At 43.7% G+C, this 17,166-nt stretch overlaps 1 protein-coding gene across 2 annotated transcripts in view; it reads left to right on the top strand.

The window, feature by feature from the left end:
• Positions 1 to 1,159, top strand: part of ENPEP (glutamyl aminopeptidase) — a 33,513-nt gene extending 32,354 nt beyond the window's left edge. For both annotated transcript variants that reach the window (XM_066185001.1, XM_066185000.1), the window contains one exon: positions 123 to 1,159. In XM_066185001.1, the coding sequence (XP_066041098.1) occupies positions 123 to 281 (159 nt within the window). In that variant the 3' untranslated portion in view covers positions 282 to 1,159. The remainder of the gene's footprint in view (positions 1 to 122) is intronic.
• Positions 1,160 to 17,166: the final 16,007 nt, after the last annotated feature.

The following is a 17,166-nucleotide window of genomic DNA, read 5'->3' as shown; positions in this document are numbered from 1 at the left end:
ATTGCTACTAGCATGAGCTTAGAGATCTCTCAGTCAGAATTACCCCTGACTGTCTTTGTAAAAAGCTGCTTGCCCAATAGCAGCATTATTTACTTCACATCAATTCTTTTTCTCTTTTCCAGATGGAAAATTTCTTTGAAAAATATCCTAATGCTGGGGCAGGAGAAATGCCCAGGAGTCAGTCACTAGAGCAAGTGAAGAGCAACATTGAATGGCTAAAAGAAAACAAGGAGGAAATACAAACATGGCTGGGAACACAGCTTCAAAGTCTTACTTTGTGAAAAAGACCAGGCGCTCAGATGTTCAAAGATGTTTAGCAATGTGGATTTCTCACCTAGGTACCTTACAGACTGAGGCCTAATATTTTTTTCTACAAGCACTCAGGAGACCACTGCCAGAGCAATGTTTGGTAATTGCTGAGCAGGAATAGCTTTATATGTTGAGAGCTGAATTTACCCGAACAAACAGGACGAAGGTTTAATGTCACTCAAAGCAGAAGTGGTGGCAGAACTGGAGTCCTTGCTGACCACTCTGGTCTCTCTCCTTATGCACACCACTCTGCAAAGCTACTTCTTGGTTTGCGCAGAAGTATATCTAGTACACTCAGGGATTCCTTTCCAAGTGCACCTCATAGGAGCTTTCTCCTGAAGGAAAGGGAATTAAACTGTAGTTTTGACATTATCTGAAAATCATTCCCCTATATTTATAGCTGTAAAAATTCTATATCTGGGATTTGGGTTTGATTTCTGATACTACAGAAAGGCCAGTTAAGCTTTCGTCTCAATTGATTTTTTGAAGTTTAACTACCAGTACACAAGGGATCAATATTATCAATTTCTTTTTCAATGTTATTAGTTGGGATTCTATAGCTTAGGGTAGGGGTTGTCTTGGTTACTTTTGTCTTATTTCTAAATCTTAAAAAAAAAAAGAGAGAGAACTTGTGGCAGCCAATACTGCAAACAAGACATGCTTTACTTACTGCTTCTTTTCTTATAGAAAAATCGAATTAAAAAATATACATGAAATCTCAGTCTCTTTCTAATTAAGTGATGAAACTTCCTGGGTTATAGAAAAACAGCTGTTGCATAGCTCAGCTGTGCTGTAGATAATAGTGACTTAAGTGACTTCTGAGTGGGCAGAACTCTATGAACTCCTCTGAGAAAACACAATAAAAATGGCAAATGCACCCAGAGGGATCAGATGAATCTCACTGTTGCAATTGAGTCTATTGCAGGAATACAGACAGCAAAGAAAGAATTCTCAGTCCTGAGTCCCTCTGCCCTTGTGATGCTGGAGAAAGCATCAGGGCTATTCTGCCTGTCTCTCCCAAGCTGGAAGCTGGGGGGCTTTGGAGTGCCCAGATTTCCATGTGCTGTGTCCTGACACTGGACAAGCAGCAAATGTGAGCACCTCCCTTGCCTTCTCCCTGGTCTCCTGAGCAGAGACCATAACCAGCTAGAGCCAATGTCTGTCCATATGTCCTGGGAGCAGGATCACAGAGCACCTCATAGTTGGTAGCCCTGGGAGATTTCATGCACAGCTTTCAGGAAACTCTGCAGTTGAATCAGAGGACCGAAGCATGGAAAAGCACTTCTCTCACCCTCATCCTGCAATGCTATTCCAAGGGAAGAGGAGATGACTGTAAGGTACAGAAATTTCAGTGCAGGCTATGTGCTTGCCTCTGGGTCTTGGTACAGCACAGAGGGCTCCAGAACAGTTTATATAGTCCCAGATGGAAACACCTCACCCCAGTTCCACACTTCATTCAAGGCTAGTACTGTTTTGGGCCTCTCTTTATACACCCAAATAGCTGTGACAAGCCCAGACAAATCCGGTAACAAAGTCAGTTTGTTGTGCTGGTTTGGGCTGGGATAGAGTTAATTTTCCTCACAGTTGCTGCTGTGGGCTATGCATTTCATTTGTACTGGAAACAATGTTTATAAAACAGGGATGTTTTCATTACTGCTGAGCAGCCTTACAGTGTCAGGGCCTTTACTGCCTCTCACACCACCCCACAAACAAGGAGACTGAGTGTGCATAAACTAGGAGGGGCCACAGCTGAAACAGCTGATCCCAACTCACCCATGAGATATTCCATACCATACTGCATCGTGCTTAGCATATAGAGATGGAGGGGAGAAGAAGGAAGGGAGGGACATTCAGAGTGATGGGGTTTGTGTTCCCAAGTAACCATTCTGTGTATGGAGTTCTGCTTTCATAGAGATGGCTGAACACCTGCCACCTCATGGGAGGTGGTGAAGGAATTTCTTGTCTTGCTTTACTTACATCCACAGCTTTTGCTTTAATTACTAAACTATATCTTTATCTCAACCCATGAGTTTTCTTGTTTTTGTGTGCTCAATTCTCTGAGAAGGAGTGAGTGAGTGGCTGTGAGACTGAAATGCCATGTGGGGTTAAAACAGAAGACCTGTCAAGGGAAAATGTCAGTCATTTGCCTCCTGCAAACAAAACGTGGCAGAATTTTGACTAACAGTGGTTACAACTTTCTAGAGACACCAGCTGCTTTTCAAGGTAAGGAGGTGGCAAAGGGCCAGGTAATTCCTTCCAGGTTTTCTTGTTGGTCACATTCACACATGCAGTGAAAGTGAAGCAGCTGCCCACACCCAAAACTACCAGCAGCAGACAGGGAGCAGATGGTCCTTGGGCAGCTGCCAGCTCAGTTCAACATATGACAACTCACCTTCACTATTTTACACTTTGGATGAACGGAAAGAATTGAAGCCAAACAAAAACTCTTTTGGTTTCAAGGTCACAAACAGGTTTGGTAGCATCACACAGTAATACCATGAGAATATTGTGTCACTGTGACTATCAACAGTACAATTGTCTCTGAAAAATTTTCTGTGCACAGTATGTTTTGATTTAAGGTTTTTGAATTTCAGCTGGCCCTGTTGTGCAACATTGCAAAACCAGTATGCAGATATCCAAGCACACAGCTCAGTCATTTTCTCTTTAAAAGATAATTTAATGAAATTTTGGCAAAAAGAACTGATTTTATTATTCATACATTTCTGCCACAAATTGCTGTAGAAAGAGAAATGCGACTATTATGGGAATGGTACAAGATTAAGAAGTTACTTTAAGATATTTTTTTGTCCCTTGTTACATGTAGCCCCTACTACCACCAAGTGGGACCGGGCTGGCCAACTTTGTCAGCTACAGTAGTAGGCTTTCATCAAGGAAAACATAGGAAGTAATGAAGATTTTCTATGATGCTGGAGAGCTACAGTGAAAGCAGCCTTCATCTGAATCACACAGACAATTCCACTGTTTCAGACAAGACACTTATCGGTAGCATTGTGTATCACTGTAGTAGAAAGAATAAAAAAGGTCAGAGAGAGAGAGAACAAAACCATAGCACTGAAGCACAGAGAGAAAGAGAAGCCAAGGACAAGCCTGAACAACTACTGAGCTCATGGTCCTGGGTGAATGGGGGAGAGAAGGAGATTTAAAGAGTGAACCAAGCAATTGCTACCTGTCATTTGATTTTCATTCTGTTCAGGAAGTTGTGACCAATTGCAGCTTTGTGCCTGAGTCACACTGGATCAGAGAGAGTTTTGACTAGTGCTTGGATACTTTTGATGCTACAGAAAGGTTAGCTGGATTTCTACACTGATCTTAAGTGGGTAGAGGAACATGGAAGAAAGTCCAAAAGCCCCAGAAGGCAGCCGTCAATTTTAAATAATGTTCTCTAGATTATGCAGTGCTCTTGCTACCTTTAAAAGGCTCATGGAGAATGTACTGTATGGCATGTGCCTCTTTCAGACTGTTTGTCCGAGACGGATAACAAATCTGGTACATGCTAAATCTTTCAGTCATGAACTGGTGCATTTATAAATGGTCTGTGATAAGCTTAAGAATGCCAATTTGAAACTGAATCCAAAGAAATGTGAACTGTTTTAAAAAGAGATAATTTTCCCTCGGTCATTCGATCAGCAAGGAAGGAATTTCTACTGATAAAGCCGAGTGAGGGAGTGCAGAACCAGCTGGCCCCTTAGATCCACACAGCTTTTTGAGACTCTGCTGTTCCTATTGTACCACACCAAAAGCTATTGCAGGCAGTGAGGCAGAGAAACTTCTTGAGTAATCAAAGTGCAATGTGGTGGAGTTAAAGAGGGGCCACTTACAACTTCTGCAGTGTTGCCTTACCCAGCTCTGCAAATCTGTCTCATATCAGCTACAGCTGTGTGTCCTATGGAGCCTGAGCCCATTGGCCCTAGGAGGCTGTAAGCCTGATAGGAGCATGAAAATGCTTTATCTTGATAATTCAGGTAAAGAAACAAATAAAGACATTGTATTACGGCACAGAGCAAAAAAATTAATAGCACCAATGAGAACACCAAGGCGTCTACAGCTCCCCAACTGAGCCAGTTTCTAAACCAGCAGTTAAGATCACTATGAGTATGCAGACATAAAAAAAAGACCCTCACCATAAACATACGGTATATCTGCCGAAATAGAACGTGACTGGGAAGTATCCCTCCAGTCTTCCCACAATAACCAGTACCATTTCTTGGCATTTTGTGTTATGGCATCTTCCAGCAGCTTTAGGGACTCAAGGTGAGAGGGAAAAAGCTAGCCTGTGCTGGGCAAAGGAATACCTAGATAAACAGGGTGTGAAGGATAGGAACTTAACCTGTAGCTAACAACAACAATACCATACTACCAGATTAAAACTTTGTCTTGTGTTTTATGTACCCAATTATGAAGATTAGTCAAACAAGGTTGAGTTTGATTTCCCAAGTGTTTACACAGAATCCAGTATTCCATTAGAAGTCAGTTGTTCTGGAGGTATTTCAACTTCACATCCACACCTAGAGCAGTTGAATGTATGCCTGTATATGGAAAACTGGTAGAGAAAAATACAGGTATATGAGACTAAGGAAATATTCCATAGCTCACAGGGACTACAGTGGTTCACAAGGTTGTCCAGACACCTGATTTTTTCAAAGATGTGCGTCAAAAAAAAACCCCTACAAATATATTTATAAAGCATCTGAAACATATATGGTTGAGGTAAGTCTGAGAGTTTCTGACTTCCCAGTGTACATTTCAAAGAATCATGAGGGAAGAGCAAATCCTGAAAAATATGACCACAATATAGTGTGAAAGAAAATGACACAACTTCTGTTGCTGCAGATACATCTGTTGTGCTTGTAACAACACCTAAAGTCTAAAAAATACCATTAGGAAGTAGCACTAACTAGTTGTTTCAGTAATCCATCACTTGCAGAAAACCTTTCCATATCAACCCTCTCTTCTTCACAAATTGATATCCAGAGGCTGCTACCAAGCTGACACCTGCTTGCTGATGGTTTAATGATGCTGAAACAATATGGGTGGATGGTTTCCACCAGGTAGCGAGGGAAGGGAAGATATCCAGGTACGAGAGAGGACTGGAGCCTAACTCTTCAAAAGGAAGGCTGAAGGTACATGGTCATTATTTTAGTAAAAAAAAAAAGCAAAAGTCAATTTGAAATAGATGTTGCAGTTATAAATGTTATATCCACCACACAACCTTTACCCAGCTTAAACCATCAAGGGTCATTTTCCTTTGGAGATGGATGAGATGGCCAGGTGTCTTATAAATATCCTTCCCAATATTTTCTTTAACTGTTTGCAGTGAATGAAGGACTGGTCACTGATATGATTTCTTCCAAGGAGTGCACAACCAGACATGGGTAATGAGGTTCTGCCATTCCAGAGCTCCCATTCTGTTTTTCCTACTGTCAATTGCATTTGTACACCACAGGTCAGCAAGGAAGCCTCTCCAACCAGGAACTGCAAGCCCCTGAAGTACAGAGCTGATATCTGTAGCAGCTCTGCAACTTAGGACTGGTTTTTATGTCTTTCTCAAAGAGGGATCCTGAAACCAAAAAACTGCAGGATGCCCTCTGGAGGGTTGCTAACATAGCTATTAGCCAGAGCAAAAGTTGAGGAACCTCATGCCAAAAAAGGTGTTAAGCTGTAGGTCAAGTTCTCATAAGCCAAAGGCGTTACCGTGGCAGCCTAAGAGGAAGATTTTCCAGGTGTCTGGTGGGCAGCCAAAACCCGATTGGATTCATTTATTTTAGCAAATAGTCACTTTTAGCAAACTGAAATTGTGGCCCACCCAGGTTCCTTAAGCAAATTCAGCTGGAGAAAAACACTACAGCCCTGAAGTCACATAAACCCTGATGAAAAGTCAGCTTCCCTGCTTTTTCTTGGGCTGCAGCACTTGCAAAGAAAGCAAACAGATCAAGGCTCACTTCTTCCCCCTCCAAAGAAATGCACATGAATTCTTCCACACAATTGTGCTGCGTCTGATCTTTCAAATTTTCCCATGGTTCTTAAATAATAGCCAGAATCAAAAGTAATGAGTAACTTCCCAGTTTGTTGCTTCACATAAGCACCTGAGAACACAGGGTTGCCAGACATTTTTATTAGTATTTTATTACAGAGTATTTTTATCATTACTTTAAGTAAGGATGGATGCCCTCAAACAGAGGCTGCTAATAAGCTCTGATCTGTATCAGTAGGCCCTAAGTAATTAGAATTGTCGAGGAGCACTGTTCTGTAGTACAGTGGTTTGAGTAATAGCCTGAAAGGGCAGACATGGTTTAAAATGCTCTCCAGCAGAAACAATAATTCATGAAGTCTTCCACTTCCTGCACAAGATCTCCAACCACTGCTTGTAAGAGGCATTCCTCTCCTCCAGTGCTGTTGTAAATGCAACCCCTATTTTACCATACCACCTCAAGGACTCCAAACCAACATACTCAGTCATGTGCAAGGAAATATTTCTGTGTCAGGTAAGACAAGACTTCAGCTTTCCATTTCTTCAGCAGAAAACAAAGCTTCCTTCAAACTGCATCGACACATGCCCCTTCTCTCTAATTCAGGAGAAAAACAAACAAAAAAATGTGCTCCTCTACTGAATGCTTCAAAATATGACTGTTGGCTTCATAGACAAGTTGTTCAACTCCCTGGCCCAACTGCAACAGAGCAAACACAAGCTCCAGGCATGAAAGACAACCAGTGCAAACTAGGAGGTGAACCAGAGCAAACTACTCCCTCAGGTATCACCTTAGCCACAAAACAGAAGCATTCAATTGAGCAATTTGAGAAGGGCTGATGCCAGCTGGGACTGGTTTTAATGAACATCAAGTCAGTCACCAAGTATTACAAAAAAGAACAGCCAGCAGCAGAGCCAACAACACATAACTAACATTGAAACACTATAACCAAGGGCAAGGTCAGCCATGGCTAAAATCAGATTGTAGGAGGGGGAAATCAGGTACAACACCAAAGGGCATATCTTAGCTGACACTAGCATGGCCCAGTCAGAAAGTCAGGGCTAGGCCAAAGACAGACAGACCCCTCCTCATGTCCCCTACTCACAGCTGCAGATGCACAGCTAGGAGAAAACTGAGCAGAGCAACACAGGTTTGGCCATCTTTGCATTTTGAATGAATGGAGAACAACTCATTTGGCCAGAACTGCTCATTCCACTTTAATGGATGGGTGGGTTTACTCAGGAAAAAGACATTTTTGGGGTGCATTCCAGGCTGCCAAGGTGAACAGGGAAACAGTGTGCAGGATAGAGAAACAGAGAGGCAGTTAAGTTACGAAAGCAAGTTGATGCCCACGTCCTAGTGACAGACACAGAGTTTGTGTTTTGTTTATTTAAACCCTCTTGGCTTAGGGGCTAACAGTTCTGCAGAAAATATTTAAGAGGTCTTTACAAAATGTTGAAGGTATTTTCATTCTTCAGTCGGGACTCCTTGCATAGGAGATTAATGCAATTTGTCCAAGACAAATTAGATGGGGAAGATTAGGTACAGGAAAAAAAGCAAGCATCAGAAAACATATTAGTGAAGTATCATTAAGTCTTTGCTATGGGAAATATATTATCACAAAAACATATGTTAAAGCAAAACATAAATTCCCTACTATAATTTTAGGAGTTATTGCTCAAATATTTCTTAAAATGCAATACAAAAATTTTGATCTATTTGCTGTATTCACTAGAAAAACAATGAATATTGGTAGTCTGGGAAACATGGTTTGTCCTTGCGTTGGATTGTAATAGCTAGAGTGATTTTATGGTTAAACAAATCTTTAGCAATGAAAATAAATAGGATAATCACGAAGATGCATCATGGCGATGAACTTCTTTTCTCTTGTTAAAGAAATAAAAAAACCTACTTTATGGGAGATAGAGGACGTCTAGAGAATTTTTTCCCTCTTTTTATTTCTCCACAGTGTATTAAGAGCAGCCTCTAGTGACAGTTGGTAGCCATTACATGCAGTTATACTGGCTTCAACACAGCGTGCAGAAATAGAACACCTCCTTAATTATACATAATACATCTTCAAAAAGTAAACAAAATAGCCTCAACCTGGTCTTACAGACCATTCACTAGGCACACAGGGGTTTTTAAGTAACACTGCATAAAACTACTTAACTTAGAATAAATGGTAATCATAAGGGCTAAAACTTATACGTATATTAAAAAAAAATCAACAACCAACCCATATAATAAGCTTCTACGTCACTCCTTTAAGGTTAAATTTAACCCTTTTAATAATAAAACGGCCTGGGTTGGAAGGGGCCTTTAAGATAATCTAGTTCAACCCCCTTGCTGCAGGCAGAGACCTTCCTCTAGACCAGGTTGCTCAAAGGCCCTTGAACACTTGCAGGGATGGGACACTCACAGCTTCTTTGGACAGACTGTGGCTCACAACCCTTGCAATGGAGAATTCCTTCCTAACATCCAACTTAAACCTACCGTCCTTCTGCTTAAAGCCATTCCCCCTTGTCCTATCCCTACATGCCCTTGTATAATGTTCCTCTCCATCTCTCTTGTAGGCTCCCCCCTAGAGTCTCCAACTGGTAGGCTGCTGTCTTGGTTTGGGAAGAAAGGTATCTGCCAGGTAAAATTACAATCAGAGGCTCTTTGGCAAAGATTTGGGAAATAGGAATAGCAGTTCTTTACTAGTATGTAATCCAAAGCAAACAAACACAAAAAAAACCCTCCCCCCCCCCCCCCCCAAACAACTACAGCATTAATGACAAACGACAACAGTACCAAGAACCTTGAGGGCTTTGTTTCACAAAACCCAGGGCAGTTTGGTTTCGGTGTCCCTGCAGGATCCTCAGAGCACCAAGCTGAAACAGTGGAAAAGTCCCGGGCTGGTAGCTGGGATGGCAGGGTGTCCCGGCAGGCAGGGGCAGGATGTCCCGGCAGCGCAGGGGGTGCAGGGTCACGCTGTAGCTAGACGAGCAGCGCCGAAGAAAGCCGAAGGAGAGGCAGGGCCTGGACCAGCTCCCCGGGGGTGGCCGGGAAAACTCCGGATTCAGGCCGAACCGGTGATAGTAGATTTCCCAGGACTGGATCCCTTGGCCACAGTGAAACTCCTCCAGCCAGCAACAGCCGTTCTCCGCTCGGCGTGCTTTGCGGCGGCTGAGCTCCTCGAGGAGCGGCAGACACGCGTCTCCCCAAACGCCGGGAAAAGAAAAGCACGCAGCTGCCTCAAGCTTTGTCTTTTACCTGCGTTATCTCTCCTTTCCACCTTTGTCCACCTCTTTGTTTCGGTTAAGTACTCTCAAGTATCCAACACTTGGTCTCCTTGGTAACTTGTGGGGAAAAAATTCTTTAGAGAAAGAAGGAACAAACCTAACCCCCAACAGCTGCTAAAAGGTCTCCCCAGAGCCTTCTCTTCTCCAGGCTGAACAACCCCAACTCTTTCAATCTGTCTTTACAGGACAGGTGTTCCCATCCTCTGACATCTTTGTAAACCTACACCAATTTTGGTCCAACAGGCTCATGCCCTTCTTAAACAGGGCCCTAGCACTGAACACAGTGCTCCTGGTGGGGTCTCATGAGAGCAGAGTAGAAGGGGAGAATCCCCTCCCTCACCCTGCTGGCCACGCTGCTTTGGATGCAGCCCAGGACACAGTTTGGCTTCTTGGGATGCAAACACACATTCCTTGGTCATGTTTAGCTTCTCATCCACCAGCATCCCCAAGTCCTTCTCCTCAGGGCTGCTCTCAATCCATTTGCTATTCAGCCTGTATTTGTGCTTGGGATTGCCCTGACCCGTATGCAGGACCTTGGCACTTGTCCTTGCTGAACTTCATGACGTTCACCCAAGACCACCTCCCAAACCTGTCAAGGTCCCACTGCATGGCATCCCTTCCCTCCAATGTGTTGACCACACCACACAGCTTAGTGTTTTTGGCAAACTGCCTGAGAGTGTACTCAATCCCACTGTCCGTGTTGCCAACAAAGATGTTAAACAGCACTGCTCCTGATACCAACCTCTGAGGAATGCCACTCGTCATTAGAAATTGCTGGAAATGCAAGTTACGTTTCAAAAAGCATGGGCACTGCCATGATGAATCAAAAGGCCAAACACTCGGAAGACAAGACAGTCACAATGAACTTGCATACACATCTGTGTACAGAAGGCGTGCTGGATACTGGCATGATGGCTATTTAACCTCAAGCAGTTGTTTGCAACTAAAAAAAGCTACCCAGAAAAAAACAGGCGTGTATAATTTGCAGCAATCATAAATGCCCATCAACTCCCTATCATCATTCTAAACTAAATATTGTTTATCTTTTTTCACTGATAACAACTGAGCCTTTAGGAACATATTTCATCTTCTCGCAAACTTGTCTTTCTTTTTGGATGTACAAACACTCACACTTGTGCTTTGAGGGACTGTGGAAACAAACACCTGTGATTGTGTGGGGTGCCTGTGCTCAGCAAAAATGCTGAGGGGTCATGGCAGGACCCAAACAAGCTCTGGCTGCCTGAGGTGTGGCTGGGAATGGCAAAGCCAGGCAGTCTCCTCACGGTTCTGCCAGTAGCCCACAACAATGCCCTTAGCATTTCCAAAACAGACTTATGTTTGTTTTTTAATCCATTGCTTTGGGGAGTCATATGCTCTTTTGCTCCTCACTGAAAAGAAGTTAGGAAATATTTGTTTAAGAAGCCTGAGCACCTGCCTTTAAGTCATTTCATCATTTACAGAAGGACTCATTTACCACTGCCTTTGGCGGCTGCTCTCCTACAGACATGGCTCTGCCCAGAACTCTGGAGAACTGCTACAGCCAGTCAAGATTTGCTTATAGAAAATGAACCCAGGTTCACAGTCATGATAGTGTCTGTAGCCTCAGCATTTCAGCGACACTTTTGCAGCATTAGAAAGGGAGGCTGGAGAGCACTGACACAAGCAGTGCAGCCCATCTCCCTCAGCCACGCAGGCAGGCAGGCAGGCTGGAAGGAGAAGCTGCCAGAGGGATGGGCTTCCACTCGTGGCTGGTTTCCCAAGGGCTATGGAGAACAAAACCTTGCACCCAGTGGTGGGGCAGTGCTCACCCTGGCAGGCACAAGGGTTTGAACGTCATGCATGTCCCACTATTGGGGCATGTCTGCTGCCTCCCGTCACACTTACCCTCCCGTGATGGGGTGGCCTTGCTCCTATTCAGTCTGAGGGGCCAGAGGCCTCTTCCAGACTCTCATCTCACACCAGCTGAGCTGCTAGTTCACTGTTTTGAAGTATAAAGCCTCTCCTGAGAGTGCAGGAGAGGCCCCGTCGCTGGGCCCTAGGCTACAGCTGAGTGGGGTTCTGTGGCTGGCATCCCTGGGAGCTGCACCCCTCCAGCACCTGGGGTGGCTCTGGCCTCATCTTCCGCCCCTGGCTGTCCTAAGGTCACCATCGCGAGGGAGACAAATCTCTCTTAGGGGTCCGGGAGCCTGCCAAGCGTTTGTGCCTCCACGTAGCAGGCAGGGGCACGGAGGGGGAAGGAAAGCTCCTGCCCGGCATGACCTGCAGCGCACATTCCCCTGCACGGGGCTGGGCCACACCCAAACCGTGGGCAGGTCGATCCCCCCACACCGCTGGCGCAGCCGGGAGGCAGGGGTGGGTGGCCGGCTGCTCTCTTTACAGCCACTCATCGGACGCTAATCCAATCACCCCGCTAATGAAATCAGGCTGTGCCGCTAATGAAATCACCCTGCAGCAGCCAGTAGGGCTTCACAGTGCTGCTGCTCTCAGCATCGGCTGGGCTGTGCCGGTGGGCACCCTCTGCCCAGAGCTGCTCCGGCAGCACGGGCTCCAGGCCTCTGCCACAGCGGGCCCCGTCTTGCCAACAGGCAGAAGGGAGCAGAGGGCACGATGGCTCCGAACAAAACACCGGTTTCTGGCTTTACTTCCGTGCGAGCATGAGTTTGTTTGGGGCCCTGCTGTCCACGTGTCTTGGGAGGAGACACTGCCTGGGCGAGCCCCTCTCAGGTGCCACAGGCCTCCCCAGCCCATGCGGCACGGATGCTCAGGGAGGTGGCTGGGGTCTGCAGCGCTTGTGCCCACTGCACAGCCAGCCTCGGGATAATGCTGCTAGTGAACGTCTCCCACTAATTAGCAGAGAAGCATCCCAGCACCCTGGCCCTGGCCTCTCTGGGATTTATTCCCAAGTGTTTCCTGAGTATTTATCAAAGCGAGAAAGGGCAACCTTTTCCTTAAGAAATGCTTTACGTCTGGTGCTATCATGCCGACAGGCTAGAAGGGGATAAAAACAATGCATATGCCGTTTCCTTTAAATGTCTTTTTTTTTTTTTTTCCCTCGAGACTTTTGAAGATGCCACAAAATATGCCATATTATTATTTTTTTTTAACATTAAAAGCTGCTGGATGCATCCAGATCATATTTTGAGCAAGGTCTACCTTAAATGTGATTTTTTTTTTTTCAAGCAACTTAGAGCTGAAAGAGATGAAGGGGATGATGATAACAGTATTGTTTGTATGAAACTTATTCATAGCATTTGGCAAGCTAGTGTGCTCCTCGGAAGTTCTGCTAGTTGATTGGTGTGTTGTTTAAGGGGAGATTTTAATGGTGTAGGAGATATAAGCCTTTGTAAATAATATTATCTTAAATGCAGAAGGCCTTATCATGTATTCCTTGCTCAGGCAAGTCTCTTCTTGAGATCATCTGTAGTTTTGTGTAAGAAGCACAGAATCAAGTCCATAATGACCCAGCTGCTTAATCGAGTGCTACAGAGAAACACATTCAAGCAGTTTTCAGGCACATCTGCTAGACATCAGTACTGCTGTGATCTCACTAGAGGGAGCAATTTATTTTGAAATATTAGTCAATATTAGCTCAGCGCTTAGCTGGGCCACCAGTGGGTCAAAATTAAGAAGACTTTTCTCAAGCAAATACACATTTTAAGATACAAAGACAAACAAGGAGAATAGAGAAATGAAAAGCCAGCGATAGTTAAAAATCCCAGCTTCTGAAACAATGAGTTGTAAACAGAAGAAGGATTTTGTGCGACATATGGAGATGATTTTTATAATGTTTTTCCTGCTGAAAAATCTACAGTGGAGGTTTTGTTCCTGTTTCCAGTAGAAATTCCTGTTTTTAGGAATTACAGATCATTTTCGTTGGCCCTTGATGTGAGATGTGAAAACATGGATAAGCTATTCCCTTTTTTTATCATAGGCTGTAAAAGGAAATAAATTCCCAGATGCATCGAGATTCTGAGAGGCATTGCTAGCACTCAGACTCTGTCAACATTTCCATCTAGAACTATTATTGAATGTAGAGTCATAAACACCTTTCAGTAAACATTTATTTAGTGCCTGACAAGATCTCCCCTCTAAAGGGGTGGGGGATGGTGTTGTTCCAAAAAACCAGGCGTTTAAAACATTTTTAATGATATCTTTAAAGGCTGTGTTCTAAATCTGTCGTAGTTCAATACTGTCCTTATTCAAATTCTATATTGGGGTAAGTTTGTTCTGGACTCATACAGTGCCTGGCACAGTAAGGTTCTCAGAGACCCAAGGCACTGCAGCGAAAGCAAATAATACAGATTTAATACTGACTGTGTTTATGCAGTCTGACCCTGAGTACTGCTTCGCTCCTGGGTCCTGCTGTCTGGCTCATCTACGTCTTGACTCTGTGTTGGGGTGAAATGTGGGAATGTGATCCCTCTGCTTTGCCCCCTGCCAAGTCCGGAGGGAGGAAAGGGGGTCCGTGGATGGGCAGGGAGCCAGAGCCACCTCCCTGAAGTGCTGTAACATGGAACACCGCTGTCCCTCAGGCAAGGCGCAGCCACCGGGATTTAATCCCTCCTCACAAAGCCCAAATGATCAGCTCGTGCATCTGTGTGAGCAGAAGCTGGGTCTTTGTTTCATGTGCTCAGCAGTCTCTGTATGCAAGATCACCGAGTCTGTTTGCTGTGGTGGGTTTTGGATACAGCCTTTAAAAGCCCTAAACTTGCCATCTGGTCCACTAAAGGGGAGCCGTCTTTCTACGGAGCTCCAACTGTGATACAATTTGCAGGATGAGAGCTGAAAAGTTGTATGTTAGTAAGTGAAATAACATCACTGCCACCTCCCAGATGTATTAGACCGAAATTATTGTTATGAGCAGAAATTACAGGCATCATGGTTAGTTGGAGATGCTGTTGGCTCTGTGCTTTTTTGAAACAAAAATCAGTTGTTATTTTCCAGATCTGACACACATATAAGGGACGGCTTACACCCAGACCCTCGCTGCATTTCGGGAGGCTGGATGGAGGTATGTGCTCCACGCTCCCCCAGGATCCGGCCACTAGCTGGTACAGGGAGCACAATGGTATGCTTAAGGAAGCCGTGCTGGCGATGCAGCAGGATCCGCCTGGATCTAGGTGCCATTTATCACAGACTAAGAAACTGACCCCAAGGAAGGGAAGAGGAAAAGGCGGGCTGTGCAATTTTCATCTCTATCCCGACCTGCAAGAAAAGCCTCGCTTTTACTGCTGCTGATATTTTACTGTTGAGAAAAATCAAATCTCGATTTTCAGTGGAAAATTTAAAAAGAATGGTAAGTGCAAGTGAGTGTGGATGTAAGGCTGCCTTCAAATGTGATTAAATAGTGGAAGAAAATTACTTTCTATAGTTTTAATCTCTACTAATCCACAAGGTTGGGGTTTACTTGTTGCAGACTGAATTTTTCTGGTAATGCTTTATATAAAAACATCCAGTCCTGGTTTATTCTACTTGTTTTAGTCTACAGGTGAATAGAGATTTAGTTGATGTGCTGTCAGGCAAGAAGGAAGGAAAATCTGACAGACCAACAGAACGTGACTAATAACCAGTTCATACAGAAAGTCTTTTAGTTAACATTGATGTAACTCCTTTGCTAAGACAGCAGGCAAAAATCTGCTTGGTTCTTTCAGCAAAGCACTGAAGCACAAATCTAACCTTAACTATGTGAATATCACTGAGCTTTTATAGGTATAACTAGTGTTGGAAATTTCAAAATATTCGCATATTCATTTAATTGCTGAGGGATCTCCCACTGTTTCAAGAAAATTTCCAGGAAGAAAATTCTGAATATTTAAGGGAGATCTTAAAATATTAAATAAACATGGGTGCAAATTGCCTTCACATGTCTGCCTTCCAGCTTACAATCATTTCTGGTGACACCTGCCAATGTGTGTATACACACACACACACACACACTTATTTCTGTTTTCTTAGAATTATCACAGCAACTATCTTTATTGCACTGAGTCAGATAGTACTGATGTGATTGAATGGTAGGTAGCACATAGGAGACCATGTAATAACTAAAAATTCCTTTAGAAGCTTAGCTCAACTGAGGCAGCAGCAATAGCCTGGATCCTGGAATGCTTGATTTCTATTGAAAATCCTGAGCGGCTTAAAACCCAAGCTAAACATGTATGTAAAGTGCATTAAAGTGTACATAATACTTTAATATATCCATAGTATTTAGCTGTCCATTTCATAAGAAACTTTTTTTATGGACCAAGGCTCCTTTGGACTAGCAGCAGGGTTAACAAAACCAAGTTAACCCTTAAAAAAATTATGATTTTGTTTCCCATAAAAGTGTGTTGCCAGATTAATTGAGATTCTTAGCATTACAGGCATTTTCGGAAAACTTCAGAGGGCTCTGTATTGCTATTCTTTTTAAATGTTTGATTTTACATGTAAAGCCAAACATGTTATGTGCAAAAAAATTTTAAAAATAGAGATGTTGCTTTTTTTTTTTTTTCTTGCAACCCTCAACTTAAGCGCAATTTTTTTCCTTTCCCACATTTGGTTGGAGGAAGGGGGGTTAAGCTGCAGCATCCACCAAACTACACCTAGTTCACTGAGCAGATTGCTGTACAAAAGCCACAAAGGCATCCAGTAATCAATTCTTTGGAGGAAAGTGGATTCATCTATTTTTGCTACAAGGAAAGTTGTTCTTTGCAAAAAGCCCTTTGCCCTTTGCCATGTGAATTAGCAGTACACTGCAGTTAGTCTAAGTGGATTAAAAAAGGGTAAAGACTCCTGGTCCATGAAAGCCTGCTCTATAGCTAGATTTTGTACAAGTGTAACTGTGTCGGTTGTGTGAGAGACCTGGTCAGGGGGAAGCACAAGGGGGGTCTTTTAACTTCATCTGCAGCTCCTGGTATCAATGCACTTACAGTGGCAGGAAGGTGCTTGCAATTCATTCCTTTTCCTGCCAAAGAATAACAACATCGGTATGGGGTCTTTATGTTGGTATAATGGCAGTCACGATATGGGGCAGAGGGGAATGGCTGTGTTTGTGCTCTTATGCCCGAGGGATGGAAGAGACACAGCTCCTGTGTGCAGACACAGCCGAAATAATGCACTTCCCAAGGAAGGCGACAGTGCTGTTCTGCAGCTATAAAGCACTGGGCTTAAGAATTTTGCTTGTGAGCATGTCAAGGAGCTTGGCATGCTGACTAGATAAATGTTTAAAAATAAGTCTGGTGCCCAGGCTGACAAGCTTGTGCCTTTTTGAATATTAATCTGAAGAAGAAAATGGATTTATCTGGAAGTTTGTTTCATTTGACTGAGGCTTTCATCAGGGATGTAATGTGTACTTGCCATTTTTGTTACTCACCTGAATATTTTCGGTATCTTGAAACAGGGAAGATAAAGAGAGCTGTATTCTATTAATCACTCTTCTCTTTGTTCTCAAGCTACCTCCGTTCCTTCTATCCCTTTTCCAATCATACCTCCCTTGCCAAATCCTTGGAAAAAAGGTAATCGCTGCTATATTCTTTCAGGGACTCTAGCACTTACTGGTACAACATATAATTCTTGTGTCTAATTTGCATTTTTGTCATCTGACT

Source organism: Chamaea fasciata, unplaced genomic scaffold (genome assembly GCF_029207755.1).
Source record: "Chamaea fasciata isolate MVZ Bird 193981 ecotype frontalis unplaced genomic scaffold, bChaFas1.0.hap1 SCAF_6, whole genome shotgun sequence".
NCBI classification, from domain to species: Eukaryota; Metazoa; Chordata; class Aves; order Passeriformes; family Sylviidae; genus Chamaea; species Chamaea fasciata.
This window is presented reverse-complemented; position numbering and strand designations above follow the sequence as displayed.